Here is a 24843-nt window from a genome sequence, read left to right on the forward strand (position 1 = left end):
CGTCCAGGGGCCTGAGTCGGGGGATGAGCAGCAGGGGGGTCTCACAACACTCGTTAGAGGTGACCCCAGGCTGATGCAGGTGTGTGGGCCTCTAGGTCAGAATTTAAACCCGTGAGGGCATGCCGTTTACCAGCGGGTGGCAGGGTACACGTACCACACAGGTGGGCTTTGCAGACTGCAGCTGGGCTGCGGTCAGTGAGTCAGTGGGCATCACGGCTCTGGTGAAACCCTGCCCCGCGAGGTACCACCCACGCCCACCTGCCGCCCCCTGACCACACTGGGCCGTGGGCAGTCAGCAGCCTGGGGGCCCCTTGTAGCCGCAGCTTTGAATTTGATCTGCAAGATCACACTTTGCTGTTAGTAACCCGAGGCCTAACCCATTCCGAAACACTATCTGAATCATCAAAATGAATGTTTTTGAAAAATTATGTGAAGGGTACTACTTTTTATGATTCTTTTTCATTGATTTGTTTGTGTTTGAGTGTAATCTAAAATGAAAAGTGCTTGGAAGCAAAAGAAAAAGGTGATTTTGGTTCACATGTCATGTATGAAAGCAAGGCTTTCTCCCCAAGTCTGCTAATATCAGGGCTTGAAACGTGTAGCCATTCAGGATGCCGGAAGGCCAAGTGTGCAGGATGACGTTCCCCACGTGCCTCAGGAAGGACGGAGAGCCGGGGATGGGGGCCGCCGGGGTGCATCCTGTGGACAGGCGAAGGTGGAAGGCCAGTGTGCGCACACCTCCCCCAGGCCTGGGAGGGGAGGGTGCCCTCCCGCCTGCCCCCTCTCAGGCCAGCGGGGGCCGGCAGGTGGCATTACAAGGCCGGGACCCCTGACCCCCGAGGCCCCCGCCCAGGAAGTTGCCCTGGTGTCAGGGCTTTGTCCCCATGCCCGCGGCGTGTGTCTGCAGAGCTCCTGTGTCTTTTAACAGGAGGTAAGAAAAAGGACGAGGTGAGACAGGGCCTCGAGCGGGGGCCCAGGTCAGGTGGGAGGATGGGAAGGCTCCCAGTGAGATGGGCTGAGTGGAGAACGGTCCTCCACACCAAATTCAAAAAACAGAGAAAATGACTACTGTCATGCAAACTAAAAATCGATTCATAAGATCCTTGCTTTCCTCCAGTTTCAGGAAATAAACCCAGGAAACTGGGTAGAAGAGATGTCTATTGCTTTTAAGTGACCTGGTTTCCTTCTGCTTGGGGAGAAGATGTCAAAGTCAGTATACGTCAGCTTTTTGTTTTAAAACACCTTTATTTTGCACTCGTCTGCATTTCTTTATTGTTTCCCATTTATATGCCAAAAAAATTCAAAATAAAGACATACATTTTTAGAACCACATCTCTTTAAGTCCAAAAAAAAATGTTTTTGAGTTCTCATATACATGTTTTTGAGTTGAACTTTTCACATACATGGGACAAATCTTACAGAGTTGACCTCAATCTTTCCAATTACAAATATATTTTACTATTATAGATGAGGCCTAATTTTGCATTTTTGTGATTTCATTTAAAATTGAGAGTATTTAAAACTGAGAGTATTTCGTGTTTTACTTAACAAATGCCCCTGGTAGGATGGGTGTGAAAGAAAGGGACAAAAAAGTGCTTTTACAATGGGGGACACATGTACACCCATGGCTGATTCATGTCAATGTATGGCAAAAACCACCACCTTATTGTAAAGTAATTAACCTCCAATTAAAATAAATAAATTAATTTTTTTAAATAAAAAGGGCTGTTACAGAAGCACGCCACGAAATTCTTCAAAACCCTCCCGGGACCTGAGTCTGGCCTGTGACACTGTCCTCCCAACGGTCCAGGGAGCGTTTCTCTGCCTGCTCTGCTGCTGCCGTCAGAGATGCGGCCTGTTTGCGGGTCGGCCTCGCAGGGCGGCTCACAGGCGAGGTGGGGCCCAAGGACAGGTCAGACCTACAGGTAGGGCTTTAGCCTTTACTTACAAGGTTTTTCAAAATAAGTAACCGGTTTTACCAAGATGAGAGACCCGAGTGTCCTGAACGCTGTCCCTGTGGGCCGGCCCTGGGGAGCTGGCACAGCAGACGCTGGGCAGACCGGCCACACGGCACAGCGTGGTCCCCCTGCCCAGGGGCTGCAGAGAGACTGGCCGGCTCTGGGTCCTCAACCACATCACATCCGGTGGCCTTGATCCCGGAGAACAAGCATCTGAGGCCGCGCTGGGTGCCTGCCTGGCCATCCGCTGCCCCCGTCAAGGGCCCGAGGAGACGGCTCCCTGCCTGAGCCCAGGGTGGGCGGCCACACAGACTCAGGGCCCGTCACTGATGGGGCCCTCCTGTCGCCGAGAAGATGCCCTACTTTAAACATCCTGCTCAACAGAACTACTTATCAAGACTTCGAATTTCTTTACAAAAGAGAGAGAAGATAAACAACAACAACAACAAAATACAAAGGAAAGAGGATGACAGAACACAGAGATGTTTTAAAGACGTCCATACAAGCAATTAAGTGGCACAGCACAGCTTCAGTCAAGATTAAAGCACTGCTATTTCCACTGCACCCTGCGTCAGGGTGCCTCTTTTGTAACCAGGAGGACAACCACAGCAAGGGGTGACATGTCCTGCAGAGGATGAACCAGAGGCGAGGTGAGGAGCCGGCCTCTGCCCCGTTCGTGATGTGGATCAGAGGATTCTCCTGATACAGGCCGTGAGGCACAGAGGGTGCTCTCCTGCACTGCTGGGGCTCCCGACCCGGGAGGTGTGAGCTGCAGTGGCCCTTCTGGGGGCAGATGGTAGAGAGGCAGTCAGAGCGCTCGGGCCTTACACCTTAGATTCACAAAAGCCACAGAAACCTCTTCTGTCCCCACTGAGAGAGATTAGTTCCAGGAAATCCAGGAGCTTGTGAGTGGTCCTGATTTTTTTTTTTTTAGACTTTTGCCTGAATTTTGCAAAACACAAATGTGGCTTAAAGATTTGATTGTGATTTTTCCATCCACCTTCTTAAATGTCTACACAGGACCAATTTCTTCAGCCAGATGATAACATGAACTACCCCGAATTACTTTCTCTTGATATGGATTAAATCCCAAGGCAATTCAAGATCACAGATAAGGCAAAGGATCATGAATATTTTCCTTGGGAATAGACAGAGATTCTAAGATTACACGTTCACCATTTCCTGTCTCAGAGTGTTTTTACCCATGGTACCTTTGGACTGGAGAGAAAACGAAAATGAAGAAGCTAGTATTTTATTTATCAGGAAGTTACATCTCTAGCCACAGGCCGGTAAAACAGCCCTGGTGGAGCGTCGGTGAGAACTGGCCGGATGCGAGAGGACGGCAGGCTGGGGCGGCCTCACCCCGGTGCTGGAGCGCCAGCCTCGCGGGGAGTTTCCATGGAAACCCCGCCACTCTCCGCTGCCGTTTCCAGCGCCAAGCTGTGCAGCCTTGCGGCCTCCCGATCTGTCCTCGGGGATGTGGGTGGTCCCACACGGCCTCCCTTCACGGAGCAGACGTGCCCCACCCAGCAGAAGCCGGTCGAGTTTCTGGGTGGATTGTGCAGCAGCCTGTTACGGAGGCTGCGGGAGCTCATCCTCTGAGAAGCAGAGACCCCTTTTGTTACACGAACTTTCACCGACTTCAGAAAACGGTGTATTTTTAAACTCTGGGATGTATTAAAGCAAGGAAATCTGTATGCAAATCTCAGAGTTTTTAAAATCCTTAAAGCCTTGAGCAGTACCATGAAAATGAGCTCCGCAGAGCTGTTAGAGAAAGAATAATGAGTCCCCATCCCGGATTGCCTCGTGCTGTTCAGAAGCACCCCCTAAAGATGAAAACGCCAAACCACCGCCCTTTGGAGGACCGGGGCGGGCTGCTTCTGGGGTGGGTGACCGTGAGTGTGAATTCGCAGCCCCCACCCGCCCGGAACCAGCACTCCCGCCCCGTCTTCTTCCCCCAGGTGAGGGTGTGACCGCAGAGGGCTTAGCTTCTCCACATTCTCACAGCCTAGGAGCAGCAGGCCAGGTATCTGCCTCGTCTACCTAATTGGAAACCCTGAAAATAAAACAACAAACCTTTCCAGAAAGCCAGGCCGCTCTCCGGAAATGTTTTTTTCTTTCCTGACACTGTGAAAGCTCTGAAAATGACCCAAGTCAACATTTTCTTTGTTTTCATGGTGACAAAGGGCGTTTTAAATACGTTTTTTTCTTCAAATGATGCTTTCGTAAATGGTTTAAATGCACAAAAACTACTCCAAAATCCTCTTCTCTTTTTTATAATTAGTAAAGATCTTGTTTTCGTTTGCACAGTCTTGGTTGTGACGCCTCACTTAAGTCTGAACAGGGTGTGTCAACCTCCTCCTGCCTCTACCAAAGAAAGTCATTAAAAATTTCTACTCGTGTTTAAATGAATACATTTTAAATAAATTTGCACTGGGAGCTTAAATTAGGAAGAGTTTAAGGAGTTCTTTGACCAAAAAGCAAGGCCACGTGTACATGACTGGCTGGTGGGAGACAGTTCTGTTTCTTGATACATTTTCAAAACAGAAACGTGCGTGGAGATTTGCTTTTCTCAGAATGATTTTATTGCTTCAGAATTTCCCCCCTCTGGGGTTGGGCGGCCTCTCCACATGAGATGCCATTTGGGAAATCAGCTAGTTAAATTCAGTGACTCACGTTATTGACCGAGGAGTCTCATGGTCAGACTTGAAGTTCACGAACAGCTGTTACTTTGGCTACAGTTCGGTCTACAGTCTGATCCGGGTGTTGTTTTTGATGAAAGGACAGCACCTGTGGCCTCCGACTCCAGTTTTTACACCCTGACTCTGCTTACACACATCCACGGCTTCTCCTCCATGTCTGCCTTCCCCCACAGCGCAGGCAGTAAATCAGACTTTCATCCTTCAGAGGACACGCCAAGGGTCAGCCACATACTTGAGGTTGGTAACTGTGCTCCTTTCCTCAGGACTAGATGAGAATGAGACAGTTCCTAATATCAACAACAGACAGTACATCTAAGTGTCAAGATATGACATTGGCAGCCCTGGACTCAGCCCAGGTCCATGTGGGCCCATCACACACGCCCTGACACGCGCACTGACCTTGAGAAAGTCTGTCTGTAAGCAAGTAATTTGCTGGCCTTGGCCCAGCATCCAATACCCAGGTGGCTTTCAGAGCGGAGAGCAAGCTGAAATCACTTAGAAAGCATTTACACTTATTGACTACTTTGTATTTGTGACCCGTGTCCCTGCAGGGAACTCAGATGCTCACTGCGTACGGAGGCGGCACAGGGCCCCCTCCGAGGGTCCCTCCTGGGCAGTAACACTGTTATCATTTCATCCTTGCCTCTTGAGAGCTAACATTTCGTAAAAAGAAAAGATGCTTTCCTCTTGTGTTCTTCGTTCTCACCCTCCTGGCGGGTTCTAATGCAGCTGAAGTAGCTGGAGCCAAAGCGTCTTTGCAGGACTGCTGGTTCCCGCGATGGTGCATTCGAGGCGGTCCGCGGAGGCAGGACTCAGGGAGCTATCTTCACACCCAGCGTCTGCCACGAGCGCAGTTCTGATGTGGCAGAGAGACTGCAGGGAGCTCCCGGGAAGGTTTAAACACGGGCCGCCTGGGTGTCCGGACCCCTCTCATCATCTCAGTTGACTTGACCTGTGGACCAAGAGACTTCGGTGCCAAAGCAAAGCTCCCTGAGCACCCAGGAGGGTCTGAAAGACCTCTAGTCCAACTCCCTGGCCTGGCACAGGGGTGCCTGCTCCGGGCCCCGAGGTCCACCAGGGGCACGGCTGGGAGGGGTCAGCATGGCCGGGCCTTGTAACATGTTGTTTTGAGTTTAGACACAGACCAGTCTCGGGCCAGCGTGTGTGCCTGTTCATGTAAAAATTCTCACATCGTGCGCGGATGGTGCAGCGGCTCGCCAGCTCTGACTGGCCCACCAAGCTTGAATAACAGCCGGGGCGGGCACGCGGGGAGTGTGGAGCGGGGGAGACTGCAGGCTGAATATCTGGGACCAAAGCGTTGCCCCGAGACCCCCGGCCCCTGGGGGCGCCGCGGTGCGTGGAGGGAGGAGGGGTCCAGCCGAGCCCCGAGGCAACAGGGAGGGGGCTGCTCCACGCACCCGGGGGCCTCCAGCTCCGCGCACCCCCCACCCCTTCACCCAGCGAGGCTCAACGTCGAAGAGCCTCGGCAGCTAGATGAATAAGGAAGCTACTTGTTCAGGAGATTGATGCCTTTCCAGTGAACCCCCGTGTGTGTCTGTGATTGCAGGTGCCCCACGCCTGGCTGCGACGGCTCCGGGCACATCACCGGCAACTACGCTTCCCACAGAAGGTACGTGCCTCGGGCTCAAGACCCTCCCCCCACGCCCTCCTAACTCAGGCTTCACACATGCTCAGCTGGCTCCACTGGGGAACTGAGGGTCTAGAGACCCTCGACCACAAAGCAGGCTGGCTCCAGCCCGTGGCACCCTCACTCAGAACACCAGCTCTCAGGCCCACAGGCCCCTCGGGCGCCCCCCTGTCCCCATGGCAACGGTGCCACCAGCTCCATCTGCAGGAAGCCTTTCTCAAGTCATGCAGGAGCATGCCCTTCTAAACTGACAAAGGATGAGAAGAAGAGCCAGGATATTATAAGCTCCCTGAGAACAGCCACTGAGAGGCAAGCTTGCTAATCCCACTGAGAGCTGATCTCCTAAATATTGAGATTAGAGCCACAAAGCTGTTTGGTTATTATAAGCAGGGATCAGCAGAGCTGAACACACAGAAACGCTTGACCTCACAAATCCGGGCCCGCCGGTCCCAGAGGGCAGGGCCTTCTAAGGGCAGCGTGGAGCTTCCGTCGTCCGAGACGACAGGGGCTCCAGGCGGGCTCGCACCCCCTAAACAGTTTAGGAACCTCCATTCCACACCCAGGGCCTCCCAGGTGGCTGGGGTAAAGAGTCCGCCTGCAGTGCAGGGGACACAGGTTTGATCCCTGGGTCGGGAAGATCCCCTGGAGAAGGAGATGGCAACCCTCTCCAGTATTCTTGCCTGGAGAATCCCGTGGACAGAGGAGCCTGGTGGGCTGCAGCCTGTGGGGCCCCAAAGAGTCAGATATGACCGTGCGACTAAAGACGACAGCATCAGTTCTACAGCAGGCCCTGTGCTAGGCGTGCAGAGACAGAGCCTTTCAACACAACGTCTACGCAAAGAGGGGTGCAGACCCTGAGGCCCAGGCAGGAGTGCCTTGTCGAGTGCAGTCAGGACCAGCAGGCCAGGTCGGGACAAGAGCCAGCCTGAACAGAGACCCTTGTAACACACAGTCTCCCACGCAGGTGCAGGGCTGCCTCTAACAGATAAACAGGTAACAGGCAGCTGTCAGCTTGCCATTCTCTGAGATCAGATTATAGATTGGGCAGTGGACGGGCCCTTCAGTTTCCCCCACGAGAAACTGAAGGGCAAAGACGAAGAAGAGAACAGGGAGGGAGGAGTCAGGACGGCTGGGGGTCACCCCAAAGCTCGTCGGCTGCCAACCAGCAGAGTGGGCCGTGTGGGGCAGGGTGGGGCCACGCCGTGTGGCCCCCAAAGTAACCAACTACCGGGGCTCTGGTCAGGGCCGCCCCCGGCTGGCTGACTGGGCTTGGCTCAGGAGCAGAGCTCGTGGGGGGCCCTTTCCTCGTTAAGGTCCTGCTGCAACTCGCATGCTTCTGTGTCCACTTCCCATCCATTTGGGAGCATCGTTTAAACAGCGCAGGTCTGGGCTTAGGAAACCCCACTGAGAGAACCAAATGAGGGCCGGATTCTTCACACCCGCTCGACGGAAACACCCCAGTCTCTGTCCGGGGCTGTCTGCCTGGCACTGCGGACGTCTGGGGTCCGACCCGCCTTTGCCCTGGGACCGCCCCGTGCCCTGTCGGGTGCTGGGGAGCGGCGCCAGCCCACCCACTCGTCGCCATGGCACCAGCTCCCCATTCCTGACAACCGGGCATCTCCAAACACACCCGGCGTTCCCCGGGCCACTGCCACGCACCTTAGGGCCCAGAGGAGTCTCGCCAGGTCATCCTCCCGGTTTTACCAGGCCTCCCAGAGCCAGCTGCTCTATCGTGAATGCAGAACTGAGTGAATACCTCCAGAAGGGATCTCCGCAGTAGCATCACTGCTTTAGGGAGAATGCAATTAAATTAGATCAAGCTCCAGTTAAGTATCTAAATCAAGCACATTCTATGCTACTCTTTATTTTATGTTAGAATGTATCTCAGTCCTCACAAGGCCACAACTCCCAGTACCAAACAATGCCTGCAAACTAAAAGTGAATATTTCCTGGTCATTTCATGTCCACCTGTCTGTTTTTCTACTTTTTTTCTTTTTGCTTTGGCATGATGTAAATTTATTCAATTTAATTTTAAACATGTGTATGCATTCACTTACATTTTAGAACAGGGTGTATGTTAGTATAGCGTAAACTTGTGAATAAAATGTAATTAAAGCTTGACTTGAAGCCATTCTCTAGGGCTGGAATTAATAGTACCAGGATTAGTCCACAGAGCTGAGAAGTAAATTGACTTGGTTTTCAGCGCACTTGCGGGCTATACACAGCCCTGTGGGGGTGGCATGTTCCACAGCACTGTTTATCAGAGAAACACGCTCCATGCGTACAAGTCCGAGTGGGCTCGAGCCCTTGGCTGAGAGGAGGCGCCTGGGTGACAGGTCCTGTGCAGACTGGGCGCTGGAGTGGGACAGAGGCAGCCCAGGCCCAGTGACCCTCGGAGGTCACAAGGACACGTAGAAACAGGCCTTTCAGGGTGTCCCTTGTGGCTCAGCTGGTAAAGAATCCGCCTGCAATGCGGGAGACCTGGGTTCGATCCCTGGGTTGGGAAGATCCCCTGGAGAAGGGAAGGCTACCCAATCCAGTATTCTGGCCTGGAGAATTCCACGAATTGTATAGTCCATGGGGTCACCAAGAGTCGGACACAACTGAGCGACTTTCACTTCCCAGGAACATGAGGTGGTGTTCCCTACATGCAAACCTCGGGGATATTTCTCCCAGGGAGCAGACCCTCAGCCTCATTCTAAATCCTGCCAAGATTCCAGCCTGTCACAGGCACCTCAGAGATGCGGCGGATTCGGTGCACCCAGGCCACCGACTCGAATGCGATAAACACGCTAACCATCATCTGAGCCTTCAGCGAGCTGTAGTCATTTTATAATTGCAATATCAGAGATCACAGGTCAGCATAGCAGATGTAACAATAATGGAAAAGCTTAAAATATTGCGAGTTTTTAAAATATGGCACAGAGACATGAAGTGAGAGATGCTATTGGAACAGTGGAGCCTATAGACTTGTTAGATTGACCACAACCTTCAACTTGTGAAACAGGCAAGGGCCGCAAGCACAATGCAAAGAGGTGTGCGTGCCCCTCCCTGGGCTCCAGGGAGGAGAGGAGTGACCCAAGGGTCCCCCGGCGCCCCCACCAGAGGCAGGTCCGTCTGCTTACGGACATCACTTCTCCCCGGGGCCTGTGTCCTGGACGCCGCCCCGGGAACCAGGAAACATGCTCCCCGCCATCCTCAGAGCTGCCCTGAGCAGCGGGAGGCTCATTTCTGTCTCCGCTGGAGGAAACTGAGTGCTTAGCTGTTGGAGGCAGGACTCGGCCGAGAGGCCGCCGCCGATGTCCTGGCTGGTCGTGGATGGAACACTCCTGGACGGCCCGAGAAGCTCCCTCAGGGAAAGGCAAGACCGCCCTCCCGCCCGAGATGGGCTGTGACTCTCCCGAGCTCTTGTTGGGATGGGGATGTGGTGTGACTTGCTGTCTCTCCAGCACCTCTGAAGCTTTCTTAAGCTCACTGTAATCAATAATATTGACCATCTCTGATGTCCTATCAAAAAAACAACCCATCGTCAGAAGCTCTGTGTCCCCTCTGTCCTCGGCGGAGAGACCTCGCTCTGGGGACGGAGGAGCTCAGGCCACGTCCCGAGCATCTTGTCTTCAAACCACAGGTGCGAGAGCCCTTTCTTCAGTTCTCCCGCAAAGGCACTGTTTCCGGGCACTGCTTTCTTTCCATGACCTGCTCCAGGCTGGCTCCTTTCTGCCATCTCCAGATGGGCCGGCACAGCAGTGTCTCTGGAAGGTCCTCCCCGGCGGGCTCCCGGGGCCTCCCCGAGGCCGCCCCTCCACCCAGGACGGCAGCCCTGCGGCCCGGAGCACGCGCAGCAGGAGCTGACTCCCCGGGGCCCTGCCACCCTGAGTAGCGGCTCGCCGTGAGCTCCAGGCTCCCCACCAGGATGGCGCTGCAGGAACCGTGCCCAGACGCTCCCGTCTGTGCCGAGAGCATTTCCACGAACCGCTGCACTCTCCTCCAGGGCTGCTTTGACCCTCAGGGCGTGGACACAGGGCACAGGGACCCCGTGCCCGCGAGGTCCGGTCCTGGTTCCCAAGAACCTTCGCTCTGCTCTTTCACAACAAGGACACGCCCCGCCTTCCCTGGGGACGGGGGCAGCACAGGGCTGAGATGCGTCACTTGGTCCCTGAGCTCAGGGAGACCAAGCAAGAGCCCCACGTCCTCCCTGCCCCGAGGTGGGCGCGTCCCCCGGTCCCGGGGAGGCAAGGGAAGCAGCCCGAGGAAGCACAGACGCCAGCAGGGAGGGGCATCCCCTTCTGTGCCCCCTGGTACCAGCACATGTCAGGACTGGCGGCCTTCTGGGGGGGCACTGGCCCCGTCCAGAGGCTCTCAGGTGGGCCACAAAGCTCTGCACGCAGACGGTCAGTAACGCGGCCACAGGCACAGCTTCTCAAGGCAGGGGCCACATGCAGGGCCATCACTCAGACGCAGCAGTGCCCCTTCCTACCCGTGGCTGGCCTCGCTGAGCCTGGCAGAGCCTGGGAGAGCTGGCTGCAGACTCTCCCGCCTCGGACACGATGCCAGGATTCCAGACCAGCCTCTGTGTCAGAGCCAAGTTTTCCTCGGAGTCAGAGTCAGGTCCAGACTGAGCTCCCTGCGGCGCCACTTGCTTTGGTTCTGTTCCAGTTTCTCTTGACTCCCAGCCCCGTCTCAGCAGGCTGGGGCCCAGAGCCACACCGCCCCCCGAAGTTCAGGGTGGAGGAGGGAAGGCAGGACAAGCGGGAGGCAGGCAGGATAGGCCCACACCGCTCAGCCCCAGGGCGCAGGTCTGGGCTCCAGACCGACTTCTGCCGGGAGGCGCGGCTTCCCAGAGAGGAGCCGGGAGCGTGCGACACTGCTAGGGAGACGGAAGTGATGGGGCGAGGGGCTGAGGACCAGCGTGCTCGGGGGGCAGCCCCAACAAAGCCAGGAAGAGGGTCAGCGCGGCAGGCCCGCCCAGACCCCGCCAGGTCCCACTGCCAGCCCCCTGGTCAGCTCCAGAAACCGCCCGGGGCCCAGTTCTCTGGTTCCTTGCAAAGATTCCCTGTCATTCTATATAATTTCACACTGAATAGCCTGGTATTAGCTATCGCTGAACAGGAAAGAAAAATCATATAGACATTCCAGCTGGAAAATTTTCTTTAGATAATGTGAGCTCTTACTTCCCCAAATTCCAAAATTAAATAAAATCAGCTTGGTTAGTTTGCACTGCATCTTCTGAAGATGCCGCAGGGAGTCGTATCTCAGGCAAACGGGGCGGACGGCAGGTGCACACCCCTCGCAGGTCAGGGGACTCTGGGACCCAGCTGCAGGAAGGAAGGGGGGCCTGTGTGTCTCCCCACAGTAGCCCCTCTGTGCCGAGAACACCCATCCCTACAGGTCAGTCCCACCTCTCCTGGGACTCCAGACTCCACAGGGGCCGGTTCCCCCCACCAGGCTCTGGGTGCCCTTCTGGGGGATCTGCAGTGTCTGAAGGCCTGGGGGGAGCCCCAAGGGGCTCCTAAGCCCGAATGGACCCTCCCCCAGGACTTTGTCATCACGCCAAGAAGCACCAGATTCCGGAGGAAATTGGGTCAAAGCACCATCAACGGTGAAAGGAGCTCGAGGGTAAAGGTGCAGGACAGCTTCTGAAGTCACCTGTCTTCTTAGCCTTTCAGGTTGCCCGAGAGCCAAGAAGAGCGGCATCAGGATAGCACAGAGCAAAGAGGACAAGGAGGACCAGGAGCCCATCAGGTGCGTGGGCCGGGGGCGGGGGCGGGGGCGGGGGCTGCCGGCCGGGGCAGGTCCGGCTTGGAGCTGTCTGAGGAGGGCAAGCTCACAGCTTCGAGAGCAGAGCCACGCACACCTGCATTCGGCCAGAAGCACCCTCTGAGAGACAGACGCGGTGACAGCCGGATGTCCGTCCATCCGGGGTGTAAAACCAGTTACAAGGAACGTCCCTCTACCCCTCGCTGGGAGGGTTAACTTACTGGGCGCATTTACGAACATACTGAGCGTATTTACATACACTATCGGGTTCATGAGAGCGTATGAAGTCATTAACCACAACACCCAGCATACGGCCGAGTCTCCCGCTTATATCCCGAGTCTTCCGCTGTCGGTCCTCTGCTTCTTGCTAAGGAGGATGGAGACCATTGGGGGTAGAAGGCCAGCCCTCCACCCCCTCTCCCTGCAGGCCCTGGCCCTAAATCGCTTCCCAGTGAGCCTCAAAGACCCGTGATATAAATCCACTGCCATCTTCTGGAAATTTTAATCTCACTCAATGTCTTTGGGGAAAAGTTTTGATGAAAACAAACAAACGTGCCCGTGGTTTTGCTGTAAGTCCTTGGCGCTTTGCCATAACCTGTGACAGAGAAGTTTCAGAAACACTGCTTCATTAGCCTGTTGCTGAACTTTAGCTCCGGTTGGTGAGCTTCCCATTTATCACAAAAATAAAAAAGTGCTCCTGGGGCACTGGGTAACTAAACCGCCTCTGCTGCTCACACCCGTCTGGCTGGAGGGGTATCCTGTGGTCTAGAAAACACGGCCAAACAAATAGGTGTTCTCCAGCTCCTGAGAAGAACACGGGTTTATAAAACAATCTTTTAAAAATAGTCCCAAAGTCAATTTCCCATTAAGTTTGCACATCTCCTGCTGAAGGCTGAGACCCTGTCCCAAAGCGGTGTCTCTCAGACAGACACCCGCACCCCAGCTGCTCCAACAAAGAGTTCTTTTTCTCGCATGGGTGTGGGCATCCCTCCCCAAGCGGGACGCTCCGCTCCGGAAAAGCTTCTTGCACCTTCCCTGGACCAGTTTTCCGGAGGGTGAACTACCTCACTGCTCCACTAGGTGGTGCCTTTGAGTGGTCTTGTTTTTTTTAATCCCACTGGAACGGAGTGGAAGATGCTGGTTTTCCCTTCGTGTCGGGTTACTTTGACTTTGCTGAGGGGCCACCGGGCACCTGGGGGCGAGACAGTCAAGTGCCCGCTCTGCCCCCAGGTGCCCGGTGCCCGGGTGTGATGGCCAGGGCCACATCACCGGCAAGTACGCCTCGCACCGCAGCGCGTCCGGGTGTCCGCTGGCGGCCAAGAGGCAGAAGGACGGCTACCTCAACGGCTCCCAGTTCTCCTGGAAGTCGGTCAAGACGGAGGGCATGTCCTGCCCCACGCCCGGCTGCGACGGCTCGGGCCACGTCAGCGGCAGCTTCCTCACACACCGCAGGTGAGTGCACCTGCCCGCCTGCGCGCCGGGGTCCCCACCACACCCGCGCCCCAGGCTGCGGGAGGGAAGACTGAGAACCCACAGCGCCGGGAGAGAAGCAGCAACCTTAGACGCATTTTGCAAAGCACACACTCATCCCACCTCATCAGTGTGTACGGAGAGGCTTCCCAATGCCTAAGACTGGGATCCACAGAAACAGGTTGTCATTTTACACATGCACACACACTCGCAAGAGTATCTGTGGGTTCAATTATTCGTTTTGGCTTAATATGGCAAACAGGTCCCACTCGAGGACAAGGTGGCATGTGGTTAGAGAAACCTCATTAGATACATCAGAAAACCTCACAAAAAACCAATCACCACCCCCCCACACACACACTGATTATTATTTGCTTAATTTTAAAATATCTGTATATACAATTACACTGACTCAGAAGAGGCAAGTGGCCCCCCTAGGCGTCAGGATGAATGACTGATGCAGACACATCTCAGCCACCCCCAGCTTTCCGGGAGCCAGGCAGGAGGACGCAGCACCTATGACATAAACCCAAGGGGTCTTGTGAACTCTCTAACCTCAAACCCCGGGCACCTCGCCTCCATCTGCAAAACCACATCAAACACAGAATGAGCCAAAAGGAATGACATGTGGCAGTGAACCTTAACGTTCTTTAGGAAGTTTGGTTTTTATTGTAAAGAAGGTCCTGCTCAGGTAGAAACTCAGGGGCCAAAAGAGAGAAATAAGTCTTTCCCTGACTCTCCCCAAGGTGGAGTGGGGAGTCCCCGCGTCTCCGTTCAGAAAGCGCCCTTGAACAGAGAGGCTTGCACCCACAGACACAGAGGTCCCCAACCCACACCACACACTGGCTTCTTCCTTTGGGTAGAAACAGATCACAGTGCTCCCATGGCTATGTGCGTGGGGTGGGGCCGGCCCTGCACCTGGACACCTGGGCCAGGCTGGCCAGAGTGTGTGCTTGGCGGGACAAACGTCTCACTCCGCTCAGAGCCGCCCCCCGCCCCTTCCCAGCGGAAGGGCTTGGCCTGCGCCCCCAGACTCCACTCTAGACGAGGTGATACCTGAGAGAACTCCCTCTGCTGACATCTGCACATCCGTGTGCCAGGGTGTCTTCAGGACACAGTCCCAGAAGCAGAAATGCTAGTTTTCACATGTTGATAGGAAGTGCCAAAATGCCCTCCAAAAAATGCCTGCTTCCTTCAGTCTTTGGCAATCAAAAACATTTTATAAAAATTTTAAAATCCTGCCTACGTGACCTGTGAGTAAGGGTCACAGATAAGCCATAATCAGACAGATATGAAAGCAATGACATATAAGCACTCGGGTACCTGGAGAAGGGCATGGCAACCCACTCCAGTGTTCCTACCTGGAGACTCCCATGGACAGAGGAGCCTAGCGGGCTACAGTCCATGGGGTGGCAAAGAGTCAGACACGACTGAGCAACTTAACTCACATACACACGCTTGGGTACCAGAAACACCACCAGAAGACAGACAAGAACATAACTGCTACTCAGGCTGTTTCCAAGCCTCTGAACTGTTCCCCGAGAATCAGAAGAGTGACCTTCGTGAAGAGCCACCCAGCAGTGCGCACCCCCCACAGGCTGGTCACTCAGCGCCCCCTCGGGGCCTGTGGGGCGGGCCTGGGCCCCTGACTCTGAGGCGCTCCCACCAGGCGGGACCCTGGGCCCCTCGGCGCGCCCCCAACACCTGCTTACCCTCCGGCTTGACACTCAGGTCACTGGACCCAGCAATCGCATTAAGACACCCAGGCTCTCCTGGTTTCTACCCTTCCCTGTCTCTTTTCCCCTAACGGACACTCCTCCGGACGGTCTCTGGCCAGGAAGGGGCTTTGATTCAAAGGCACCCGTCTCGACGAGCTGGAGGGAATCTTGGCGTAGGGCTAGTGAAGACAGACCCGTGACTGTGCTCCGGCAGAATCTCTCCGTACAGAATCCCCGTGATGCACCCTCAGGTCTGCAGACAGCTCACCCAAGGCGCCCAGCGGGTACTGGGAGGAGCCCCCTGAGTCCAGGGCAGGAACGACCAGCCCACTCCACCCATCCCTGGGGGCAGAGCTGTGGTCCGGGCGGCTCCACAATGAGACAGAGCCAGAGGGGCGGAGCCGCCGGGGGCGGGGCATCTGGGGGCGGAGCCACTGAGGGCGGCGCTTAGGGGGCGGAGCCTCAGTATCAGAGGCTGCTCCACGGTGGGCAGGGCCCTGCTTGTGGTGGGCGGAGCCTTCTGGGGCGGAGCCACCTGGGCGGAGCCTCAGTAGCTCAGAAGTTGCTCCACAGTGGGCGGGGCCCTGCTTGTAGTGGGTGGAGCCACAGGGGCGGAGCCTCAGTCTCAGAGGCTGCTCCACGGTGGGCGGGACCCTGCTTGTGGTGGGCGGGGCCACGCAAAGATTTAGATACTTCATTTCTCTGTGACGCTCGCTCAGCAGGGTCTGACCCGCTATCTCTGACCCCTCTGAGGAGGGATGGGACGTGGTTATTGCGTGGAGAGTGGCGGGAACCCCTGGGTGGCGGGCGCCCCCCTTCTAGGTACAAATGTGTCTTGGGGGCTGGGGTGCAGGGGGTTAGAGGGGTGAACAGGACCCTGGGAGAGCTGACCTGAACTTTTTAAACTGTGGTAAAAAAGCACACAACATGACATTTACCGTCCTACCCACTCTTAAGTGTCCCGTTCGCGGGCGATAAGTAGAGTCTCTGTTGTGCAGGCACGTTCACCCCCAGGCCCCTCACCTTCAGAGGGAAACCCTGTGCCCACTGGACACGCACTCCCAGCCCCGGCGGGTCTCCTGGAACCGCCGTCTAGCGGGTCAGACTCTCTGGTCCTCACCTAGGGGGAATCACAGGCTGTCCGTCCCGTGATCCCTTATCTCCATCAGCACAGCTCCAGGTCCCTCCACATTATAGCCTGCGTCAGACCGCCTTCCTTTTGAAGGCTGAATCGTGTCCTGTCGCATGTTGGCCTACAACTTTCAGCTGTGGAACAAGTTTTCATCTGTTTTATTGTATAGATGAAATGCTGTTCCCTGGCGGGAGAACCGCAAACCTGGCTGGAACACAGCTGAGGCACAAACACGGGTTTAGCAGAGGGTCCTGATGCCTCTCCCGGTGGAGTCCCTGGGCCTGGCTGACTGGAACTCACTGGTGGTTCCTCAGACCTTTGAGGCCTGGGTGTGGACAGGCCTCCCAGAAAGACATAGGTAGTGGTTTGAGATTCAAGCTGTTTGTACAGCCCACATGCCACGGTAGCAAAGCAGCTTTTAGAATCAGAAGAGTAGATGAAGGGGGAGCACCTACCCTGGCTTCCGGGTCGCAGGACGCCCACTTGCCCTGCTTTCCTCTTCAGGGGGGTGACCACACCAACATATCCCGAGTGCCCATGCCCCCATTTGCTGTGAAATCATTTCATTTCTTCCGTGTAAGGATGGGGGGTGGGGGGAGGCTGTGAAGCTCTAGGAAGTGGGTTACTCCATCATTAGGACTGGCTGAGTCAAAAGCTGCAGCTGAGATGATAAACAAGTCCTGGGAGTAGCTGTAGCTCCTCAGGAGCAAGGGAGGGTGTTCTTGGAAGGGGCACCTGGATGAGAGCTTTATCTGAAGGAAAGAAACCAGGCAATGGAAAGAATTAAAGGCACAGAGCATTCATAGGGACTTGAAGGACCAGATCTTGAGATGCATACTGACCAAGGCACCAGGATCTCACCAGACACATGACGAGGTGCCTGGAGTGGCCCCGGGTCAGATTCCAGGATCAGGATCAGAGGTGTCAGCGGAAGGGCCAGAGAGAGGACGCTCTGGCAGGGCCTCACCTGCCTTGGGGCGGTGGGGGGGTGGGGGGTGGGGGTGGCAATGGTTCAGCTGACTCGAAAGGCCTCCCCAGCCTGAGTGGGGGGTGTCAGGACTATGCAAACTGTGGAGCCTCCTATGCAGGCGAGATCCAGGCTCTGAGGGAGGGGCTGGGGAGGGGTTTCTGTAACCCTGGAACCTCTGCTCTGCGTGCGAGTGTGCTGGCCACACTGTGCTCTCACCTCAGCCTTGTTCCACTCTAGGCAGAGCAGGAAGATTCCCCAAAATCAAAGCCACAGCTCTAATCCTAACAAATAAATAAGTCATCTTAGAAGTAAGTCGTCTCTCGCTAAGCTTGATCTAAATAATTTTTTTAAAATTACCTCCCAGACCCTCTTAAACCTCCTCCCACCTGGACCACATGACCTAATTTATTTGTTTTTAGTTCCTCTACTGTCCTTTATAAATGGAGAGACTGCCTTTTTTAGGATATTTATTGTGCTTGATATTTCCCAAGAGAATTGTGGTAAACATGTCACCATAGTGAGTGACTTCTAGGAGTTATTTTTGTAATCAACCTTCTCCTTTAATGTAAATGTGGGCTGGATATACAGCCTTAACAACCACTCCAAACACTGGAGGTTCCTTTCTTGCTCACATGACAGAACAGGATGAGGGGACAGCAGAGAGGGGCTCAGCCACCTTCAGCACCTTCTCCAAGGGTGGTCTTCATTCCACAATCCAAGATGGAGAGAATGAGGAGGATCCCCCTGGGAGACAGGGAACAGGAATTACTTCCGTCTTACCCAAGGGGTGGAACCCTGTCCATAGCATCTCCTAGTGCAAGGGATGCTGGGAAGTGTAGTCTGCATGGGATGCTGGGAAATGTAGTCCACTTGGGATGCTTGTGCATCCAAGAAGAGAGCCTTTATCCACCTGCCTTTCTGTGATGGGGAAAAGCTGTAGCTTTTTTTTTTTTTTAACCAAAATCTATGTCAACAAGAAACCACAGCTCCCTGAGGTCTGCATAGTTCCATTTCAGAGATGCCAGTAAGGAGAAAGCTGGTCAACCAAGGACTGTCTGGGCGTTTTGTCTGTGGACCATCTGCATCTCAGTCTGTCTGTACATCTGCAAGACCAAGGCCAAGGCTGCCGCAGGGCAGGTATGAAAGAAGCCTGGTGTCATAGGATGGACCCCAAGGAGAGGGAATGAAGAGGGCAGACCTCTCCCGGCCCAGCCGTCCCGCCAGCAGGAGCGCCCACTGCCCTTGGCCTCCACAGACGGGTCACTCTCTGCACAGGAGCATGGAGGTGGGCTGAGACCATGGCCACACTCGCCCAAGCCCCACGTGTGGAGAGCAGACACTGAAGCAGCCCCAAGTTTCCTGACTCGAGACTGGCTGGCGGTAAATCGGGACTTCACAGCATCACAGCCCTGGGGCGCTGGTCTGGCTGCAGGCCAGCCCTGCACCACTCCTAATGAGCTCTTGTCCAGCCCCTGGACACTTGCCTCTCCCAAGGGCCATCACGCACCCCTTCCCGCCTTCTCCGAACCGCAGTCTCCCACTGCCTCCTGGCGGGGGGCGGTGGAGGGAACGGAAGGCGTGGCAGGGCCTCCAGCCCAGCTGGTAGTCTTCTATTTGAGGGAAGGATGTTGGAAACATGGCAGCTCACTTACGGAGGAGACGCCTCCATTCTGGATTCTCTGAGATCTGCAGGAGGTGAGGAGGGCAGAGGGTCCCAGGCCTCTGGAGGAGAAGATGCTGCGGCAGTGGAGCTCGTCTCCCCAGAGCAGACCCCATGCTGACTCAGCATGATTGCGGTACTCCTCTGGGGGAACCAGCCAGGTCCCAGTTTCACGCTGTAATCGGAGTCTGCCTCCTTGGGAGGAGAGAAGGAATCCAACAGGTCCTGTTCTCTGGGGCAGGCCTCACACCGGGCACCTCAGCCCATCCCCTGTCCACCCAGCTTGCGCTGACCGCTGCTCCTGCAAGCTCCTCAGATGTATGGACTCTTTTACTCCAACCTCCACATTTCAGTACTTGCCACAAAGCACTAAGGGAAAAACTCAGATCCAACATCTGTTCCAAACCACGAATCCCACAGGGCCTGTGGATGTTAGCAGCTGGGTCACAGCGTCGGCCTCCAGGAGACCACAGGGGCTGGGGCAGGCTCCTGGGGAGATGCCACCATGCTTGATGTTTTCAGACTTTCTCCTCCTGAAGCATGTTCACATCCATCCATCCACTGCTGCCCCGTTTGCTGGTCTGGGGTCACCGGACATGCAAGGCTACTGGGCCCGTGGCTGACGCTCAGTCACCACAACACAAGAGCCAAGGTTCACCATTGTTTGGCTTGAATTAATACAAGTTTAAATGTGCGCAGTGCACAGGTGAGGGGGCTTCCACCTTGGACGGCGCAGGGCTGAGCAGCGCCCGGGATGCCCTGCAGGCCCCATCCGAACCCCAGTTCCCTTCCTGAAGCTCCGTGGCCCTGAGTCCTTCAGGGTCACCCTCTGCTGCCCTCAGCACCTGTCTGCTGGGTCCCCACTCTGGGAAGGCACCCTGAGCAGCCCTCTTGGGCAGCCAGGGGCCCAACTGGGTGAGGACACGCCCAGCCACACTTGTCACCACCTGCCAGGAGCCCAGGCCCCGTGTCCCCACTCCTGCAACACCTCTGCCCTAAGTCCTCAGTGTCGGGGGGCCCCCTGCACTCTCAGCAGCTCCCCCAGATGTGCATGCCCCTGAACTCACGGCAAAAAAAAAAAAACACATCCACAGAACAGTTATGTTCATATCCGAAAACAGAAATAGTACAGGAAAATGGGAAATGTGGATGAGCCGCCCAGAACTGATGAACAGATATGATGGTATCAGTTTCTTACGCTGCCTGACACACACCACAACCTACTGTGTTACGGTGTTAAAGCAAGAGAGTTTGTCCTCTCGGTCTCAGAGGCCAGAGGGCCTCTGCGGGCGGGCTGCGGGTGGGGAAGGCGGTTTGGGGCGCCGGCTTGTCTCTGCCCTTTGTCACATGTCTTTCCTCTGTGTCCGGGTCCAAACGCCCCTCTTCTCCCTCGTGAGGACAGAGGACAGGCCTCCCCAGCCCTCCAGCACCACGTCATCTTGACCTGAGGGTGCCTCACAGGCCCAGCTTCCCATTGGGTCCTGTCGGGTCTGGACTCAGGGCATCAGCGTCCTCTGGGGACATGACCACCCACAGAGATGATTTACAGCAGACTGATCCCTGAGCTTCTGGGAGATGAGCATCCAGGCCTCCCTGCAGGGGGCACCAGCCACGTTTTCATAAACATTACTCTCACCCACACCAGAGGGGCACTTGCCCAAGAGTGGAGCCCCTCGATTCAGCAGTAGGGTCCCCACACTACCAGGAAAAGCACAGCTGACCCCCTGAAGGCCGTTCCTGTGGGCAGTCCGACTCCACACCTGCCCTCAGGCTCCACGGCGACTCCGGGCAAACAGTGGGTCAGAACGGCGATAACAGCAGTCCTTTCCAGGAGCATGTGCAAGCCCCTCAATCCCCATCCGTGGCCGGGGGGAGACCCCCGCAATCCTGTTATAGCTGCTGGCCAGGCCCCCAGGCCCTCACAAACAGCTAACTCACCCATGATGCCATCAAAATGCACGGGTGGTGGGGCACCACGCGGGAGAAACACGGTGACTGCAGAGCCTGCTACTCTCCCGTCGGCCCACCGCCCCCTGCTAGTTAACACCCATGACTGGGAGACCCACACTGCCCCAAGGCCCAGAGCTCTGGGTGCAGAACCTCCTGTTCCTACACTGCCCTCTCTCCAAGGCTGACGGCACACATTTGGCACCAAATGGTTTGGGAGAAACTCAAGAGTATCTGGGGGAAAAACTCCAAATCTGGATCATGGACTGAGAAAGGCCCACAAGGACAGCCTTTCACACTGAAACGGGAGCAAGTAACAGGAGGCAGGGATTCCCTGGGCATCAGAGGACACCCTGTGCGCCCAGCACCCGCCCTGAGGTCCCAGGAAGCCAGTTCAAAGCTGGCTGCTCAGCGGGTGTGACACGCGCCCTTGTTAACGCTGGCCCCTCGTGTCTGCCTGCAGTGCCGCACTCCCAGCCCCCACGGCACAGGCGACACGGCCCCAGAGTTCCCGCGTGAAGGCGGCGTTGGCGTGGGAATCCGTGCGCTGTGCAGGGAGGTGTGGTGTCCTTACGGGGATTTTGGCAGCAACGGTGAAATCGCAAACAGTGAGACAACAAGGTACCAGAACAGCAAAGCCGCGTTTCCTGGGACAGAGACTGAGCCAGGGCCTTTCACCAGGCCGGGGTCCGTGGTTCCCGGTTCCCAGCCACTTCCGGGTCATGAGCAAACCTCGGAGCAATACAACCCCATGGGTCCTGTGTCTCTCTAACCACCGCCCCACCCTAGGAATTTTATGCACTGAGCTATTTTCATGGTGACGTCCTCCTGAAGAGAGTGCCTCTGGTGGGCGGGGGGATGCTGTTCCGTTGCTCAGTCGTGTCTGGTTCTTTGCGACCCTGCGGACTGCAGCAAAGCGGGGGCGAGTCCTAATAAAACGCTGGGCCCCCATCCCCTCCGTCCCCTCTGAAGCCCTGGCAGTGTCTGCCCAGAGCCCTCCCTGGAGTTCCTGGTGGAGCCGCGGCCATCCTGGGGCCCAAGTACAGGCCCTGGGGCAGAGACCGGTTAACTCCTTGCTGCTGGGAATCTGGATCCTGGACCTTTCCGGGCCCCTCCAGGAGAAGTCTGGCTTTCATCAGCGACGTCGCCTTAAAGGCTGTTGGGTCTCCCCCCACCAATACTCCACCCCCATCACACTGAGACCCCCCAGAGTCACTCCCCAGCAGGACCCGCCGCGTGGACTTGGCCCTGAGATCCCTGGACCAGCTGGGACCCTGGCACCCGGTGAGGTTGGCGCGAGTGGCCACTAGATGGCACTGCACCCACGCTGGGGACCCGGCCACCCAACACCCGGGCAGAGGCTGTCTACCCAGGGCACTTCCAAATTTGAGCCGCGCTGGGATGCAGTCACAGGATCGGAATGGGAGCAGCACAGAGCAGGCTCTGTGCACAAAACACATCCATCTCTGGGCCTCTGTCTCCTAATTTAGTTCCCAGCTCCGGCTGCAGGGCACCGTTCGTTTGTCGTTTCCGGCCAGTGGTTCAGTTAACTGGAAACTAGGAGAAACCGCTGAGACTGAAATCTGATTCCGACGCTCCGCGCGGGCCCAGGAATCCCTGTGTGAAACCGTTTGCAGCTCATCCTGCTGCTGGGCACCATCCGCCTGCTGACGGACGCCTGGGGACACCAAGGCCCTCCCTGGCTTCCGTGTGGCTGGGCCGCCTCCGCCTTTCTGTCCACCCTCACTGTCCATCGCTGCCTCTGACCACTCAGTGTTCTGGTGGGAGGGTCACAGTGGACAGTCACCCTCAGCACACAGCTTTCAATCCACGACCGTCCTGGGGCCCCTGCCCAGGGACACGCTGGCCTCCAATCCATGGGCCTGGTCTGACGGCCCCAGGGGTGCAAACAGGAAGCAACCTGTTTTTCCTGCAGCCCCTTCCCCTGTGGATCTGGAAGCTTCCTGAGCGAGTCTGGGGCCCAGCGAGGTTCTGGGAGAAGCGGCGGGCAGGGAGGTTACCCAGCCTCCAGGGGGAGCCCTGCACAGTCGTCAGAGACAAGCTTCCCCTCGAACCCACAACTCAGAACTTCCTTGTTGTATGAAGACCTGTCCCCCCACCAAACACCTGCCGAAAGCACATTGGGAAAGTGTTAGAGGAGGCGTCAGGGGAGCCCTTCCGGAGGCTCACTGAGCTGATGCAGACGTTACAAGCGTGTTCCCTGGTCACTCTGTGCTCTGCCCCTGGGTGGGGTGGGTCCTGAGCACGGACCCAGAAAGTAAGAAACGGGGAGAGGCGTCCTGCAGAGACACAGTTCAGTCCCGGGGCCCAACCCAGGGTGCAGAGTACACAGGGGACCTGGGCACGCGCGTGAGGAGACAGCGAGGCGTCAGACCCCGATGGTCAGGGAGTCGGCAGTTGTTTGCACCAGGTGGATGAGAGGCGGACCACTGAGAGGTTACTGAATTTCTCCCAGTAACTGTGGGGAAGGGCCCTGCTGAGTCAGCATGAGTCTGGGGGCTCCTCACGCCACCCTTTCACTTTGGTATGTTTTGCATCCAACCCTTGTGCGGGTTTGAGACTTTCCGTAAGGAAGTTTTTTAAGAAGGGGGTTCCTCCGTAAGAGTCCCGGAAACCCTCAAAGGCGCACGCGGCCTGAAGGGGCTGGTCTGCCTCCCTGGAGCCCGGCGGCCAGACCTCGGCCCGGCCACGCCGCGGCCCTGAGCTCCTGGCCAGCCCGAGCTCCGTGGTTCCCGCCATGCCTTCCCGCCGCGAGGCGGGGCCCCGGGCTGCTCCCCCTGCCGCTGGGGTCCCCCAGCGCGTGACTCACGCTGTCTCCTGTCTCGCCCCCAGCTTGTCGGGATGCCCGCGGGCCACGTCCGCCATGAAGAAGGCGAAGTTGTCGGGAGAGCAAATGCTAACCATCCGGCAGCGGGCCAGCAACGGTAATGGCGCCCCCGCCCGGCCTCCCTGCCTCCTCCCGCCCGGCCCCTCGTGCAGGGGGCGCTCCGGGCACTCCCGCCTGCCCAGAGCCCGTCCACAGGGCGGCCTCCCGGGGGGCGGAGTCAGGGGTCCCCCGGCCACACGCAGCCCACCCCGCCCCCCTGTCCTCTGGGGCCTAACCGTGCGTCCGTCTGTCCCTCCACACAGCCCTCCTCCAGGTGCTCTCCTGCAGGGGCATAGAGGCGCAGGCGGGAGGCCCCGTGCGCACACCCGGGCACCAGTCCAGTCCCAGCCTGTCCTCGCGGCCCCCAGGTTCCACCACAGTGAATTCGCCTGCAGAACACTCAAGTCTGTGTTCTGACCCCCAATCAGCCCTCTGGGTGCTTCCAGGCGCCCGGGGCGCGGGCGAGGGTGGGGGGAGCCCCCGGTCAGTTTCTCACGGGGCAGCGCTCAGCCTCCTCCAACCTGGGGTCCCTAATCAGGGTCCTCCTCCCCGCGCAGTCCACGGGCGCTGTGTTTTTCCAGTTTGTGTGTTGTCCTGTTGGAGACATCATGGTTTACGAGGCACCAGGGCAGGGCTGCGGTGCCGTGTGGTGTCCTGGCCGTGAGGAGGCTGTGACAGGCCATGGGGAGAAAGCATGAGAGTCCGGCTTCGTCTCAAGGCTGCTGGCTGAGAGTCCAGTGTTAATGGACCAGACACGCGTTAAACAAGGACGTGTCTGCAACAAACACATGGACGGATGCGCTGACCACAGCTCTGCTGCCAAGGCTCGAGGGGGGGTGACCGCGTGTGTCCCCGAGAGGGGCAGTCCGTGGTCACCGGTGCAGTGTTGGCGTGTGTCCCCAGGCGCTGAGGTTCTGTGGTCACTGGTGAACAGAGCTCAGCGAAACTGTGATCAGGAGTTAGCAACGTGGCTGGTGAGAGCCTCCCCTTCCAA

General features: G+C 56.7%; 1 protein-coding gene across 22 annotated transcripts in view; it reads left to right on the forward strand.

Annotated features, from left to right (window-relative positions):
- Window positions 1–24843, forward strand: part of MYT1L (myelin transcription factor 1 like) — a 399489-nt gene that overhangs the window by 357823 nt on the left and 16823 nt on the right. For all 22 annotated transcript variants that reach the window (XM_043452969.1, XM_043452975.1, XM_043452972.1 and 19 more), the window contains 4 exons: window positions 6228–6290; window positions 11967–12050; window positions 13296–13517; window positions 23816–23907. In XM_043452969.1, coding sequence (XP_043308904.1) covers window positions 6228–6290; window positions 11967–12050; window positions 13296–13517; window positions 23816–23907 — 461 coding nt within the window. The remainder of the gene's footprint in view (window positions 1–6227; window positions 6291–11966; window positions 12051–13295; window positions 13518–23815; window positions 23908–24843) is intronic.

Source organism: Cervus canadensis, chromosome 30 (assembly GCF_019320065.1).
Source record: "Cervus canadensis isolate Bull #8, Minnesota chromosome 30, ASM1932006v1, whole genome shotgun sequence".
Lineage (NCBI taxonomy): Eukaryota > Metazoa > Chordata > Mammalia > Artiodactyla > Cervidae > Cervus > Cervus canadensis.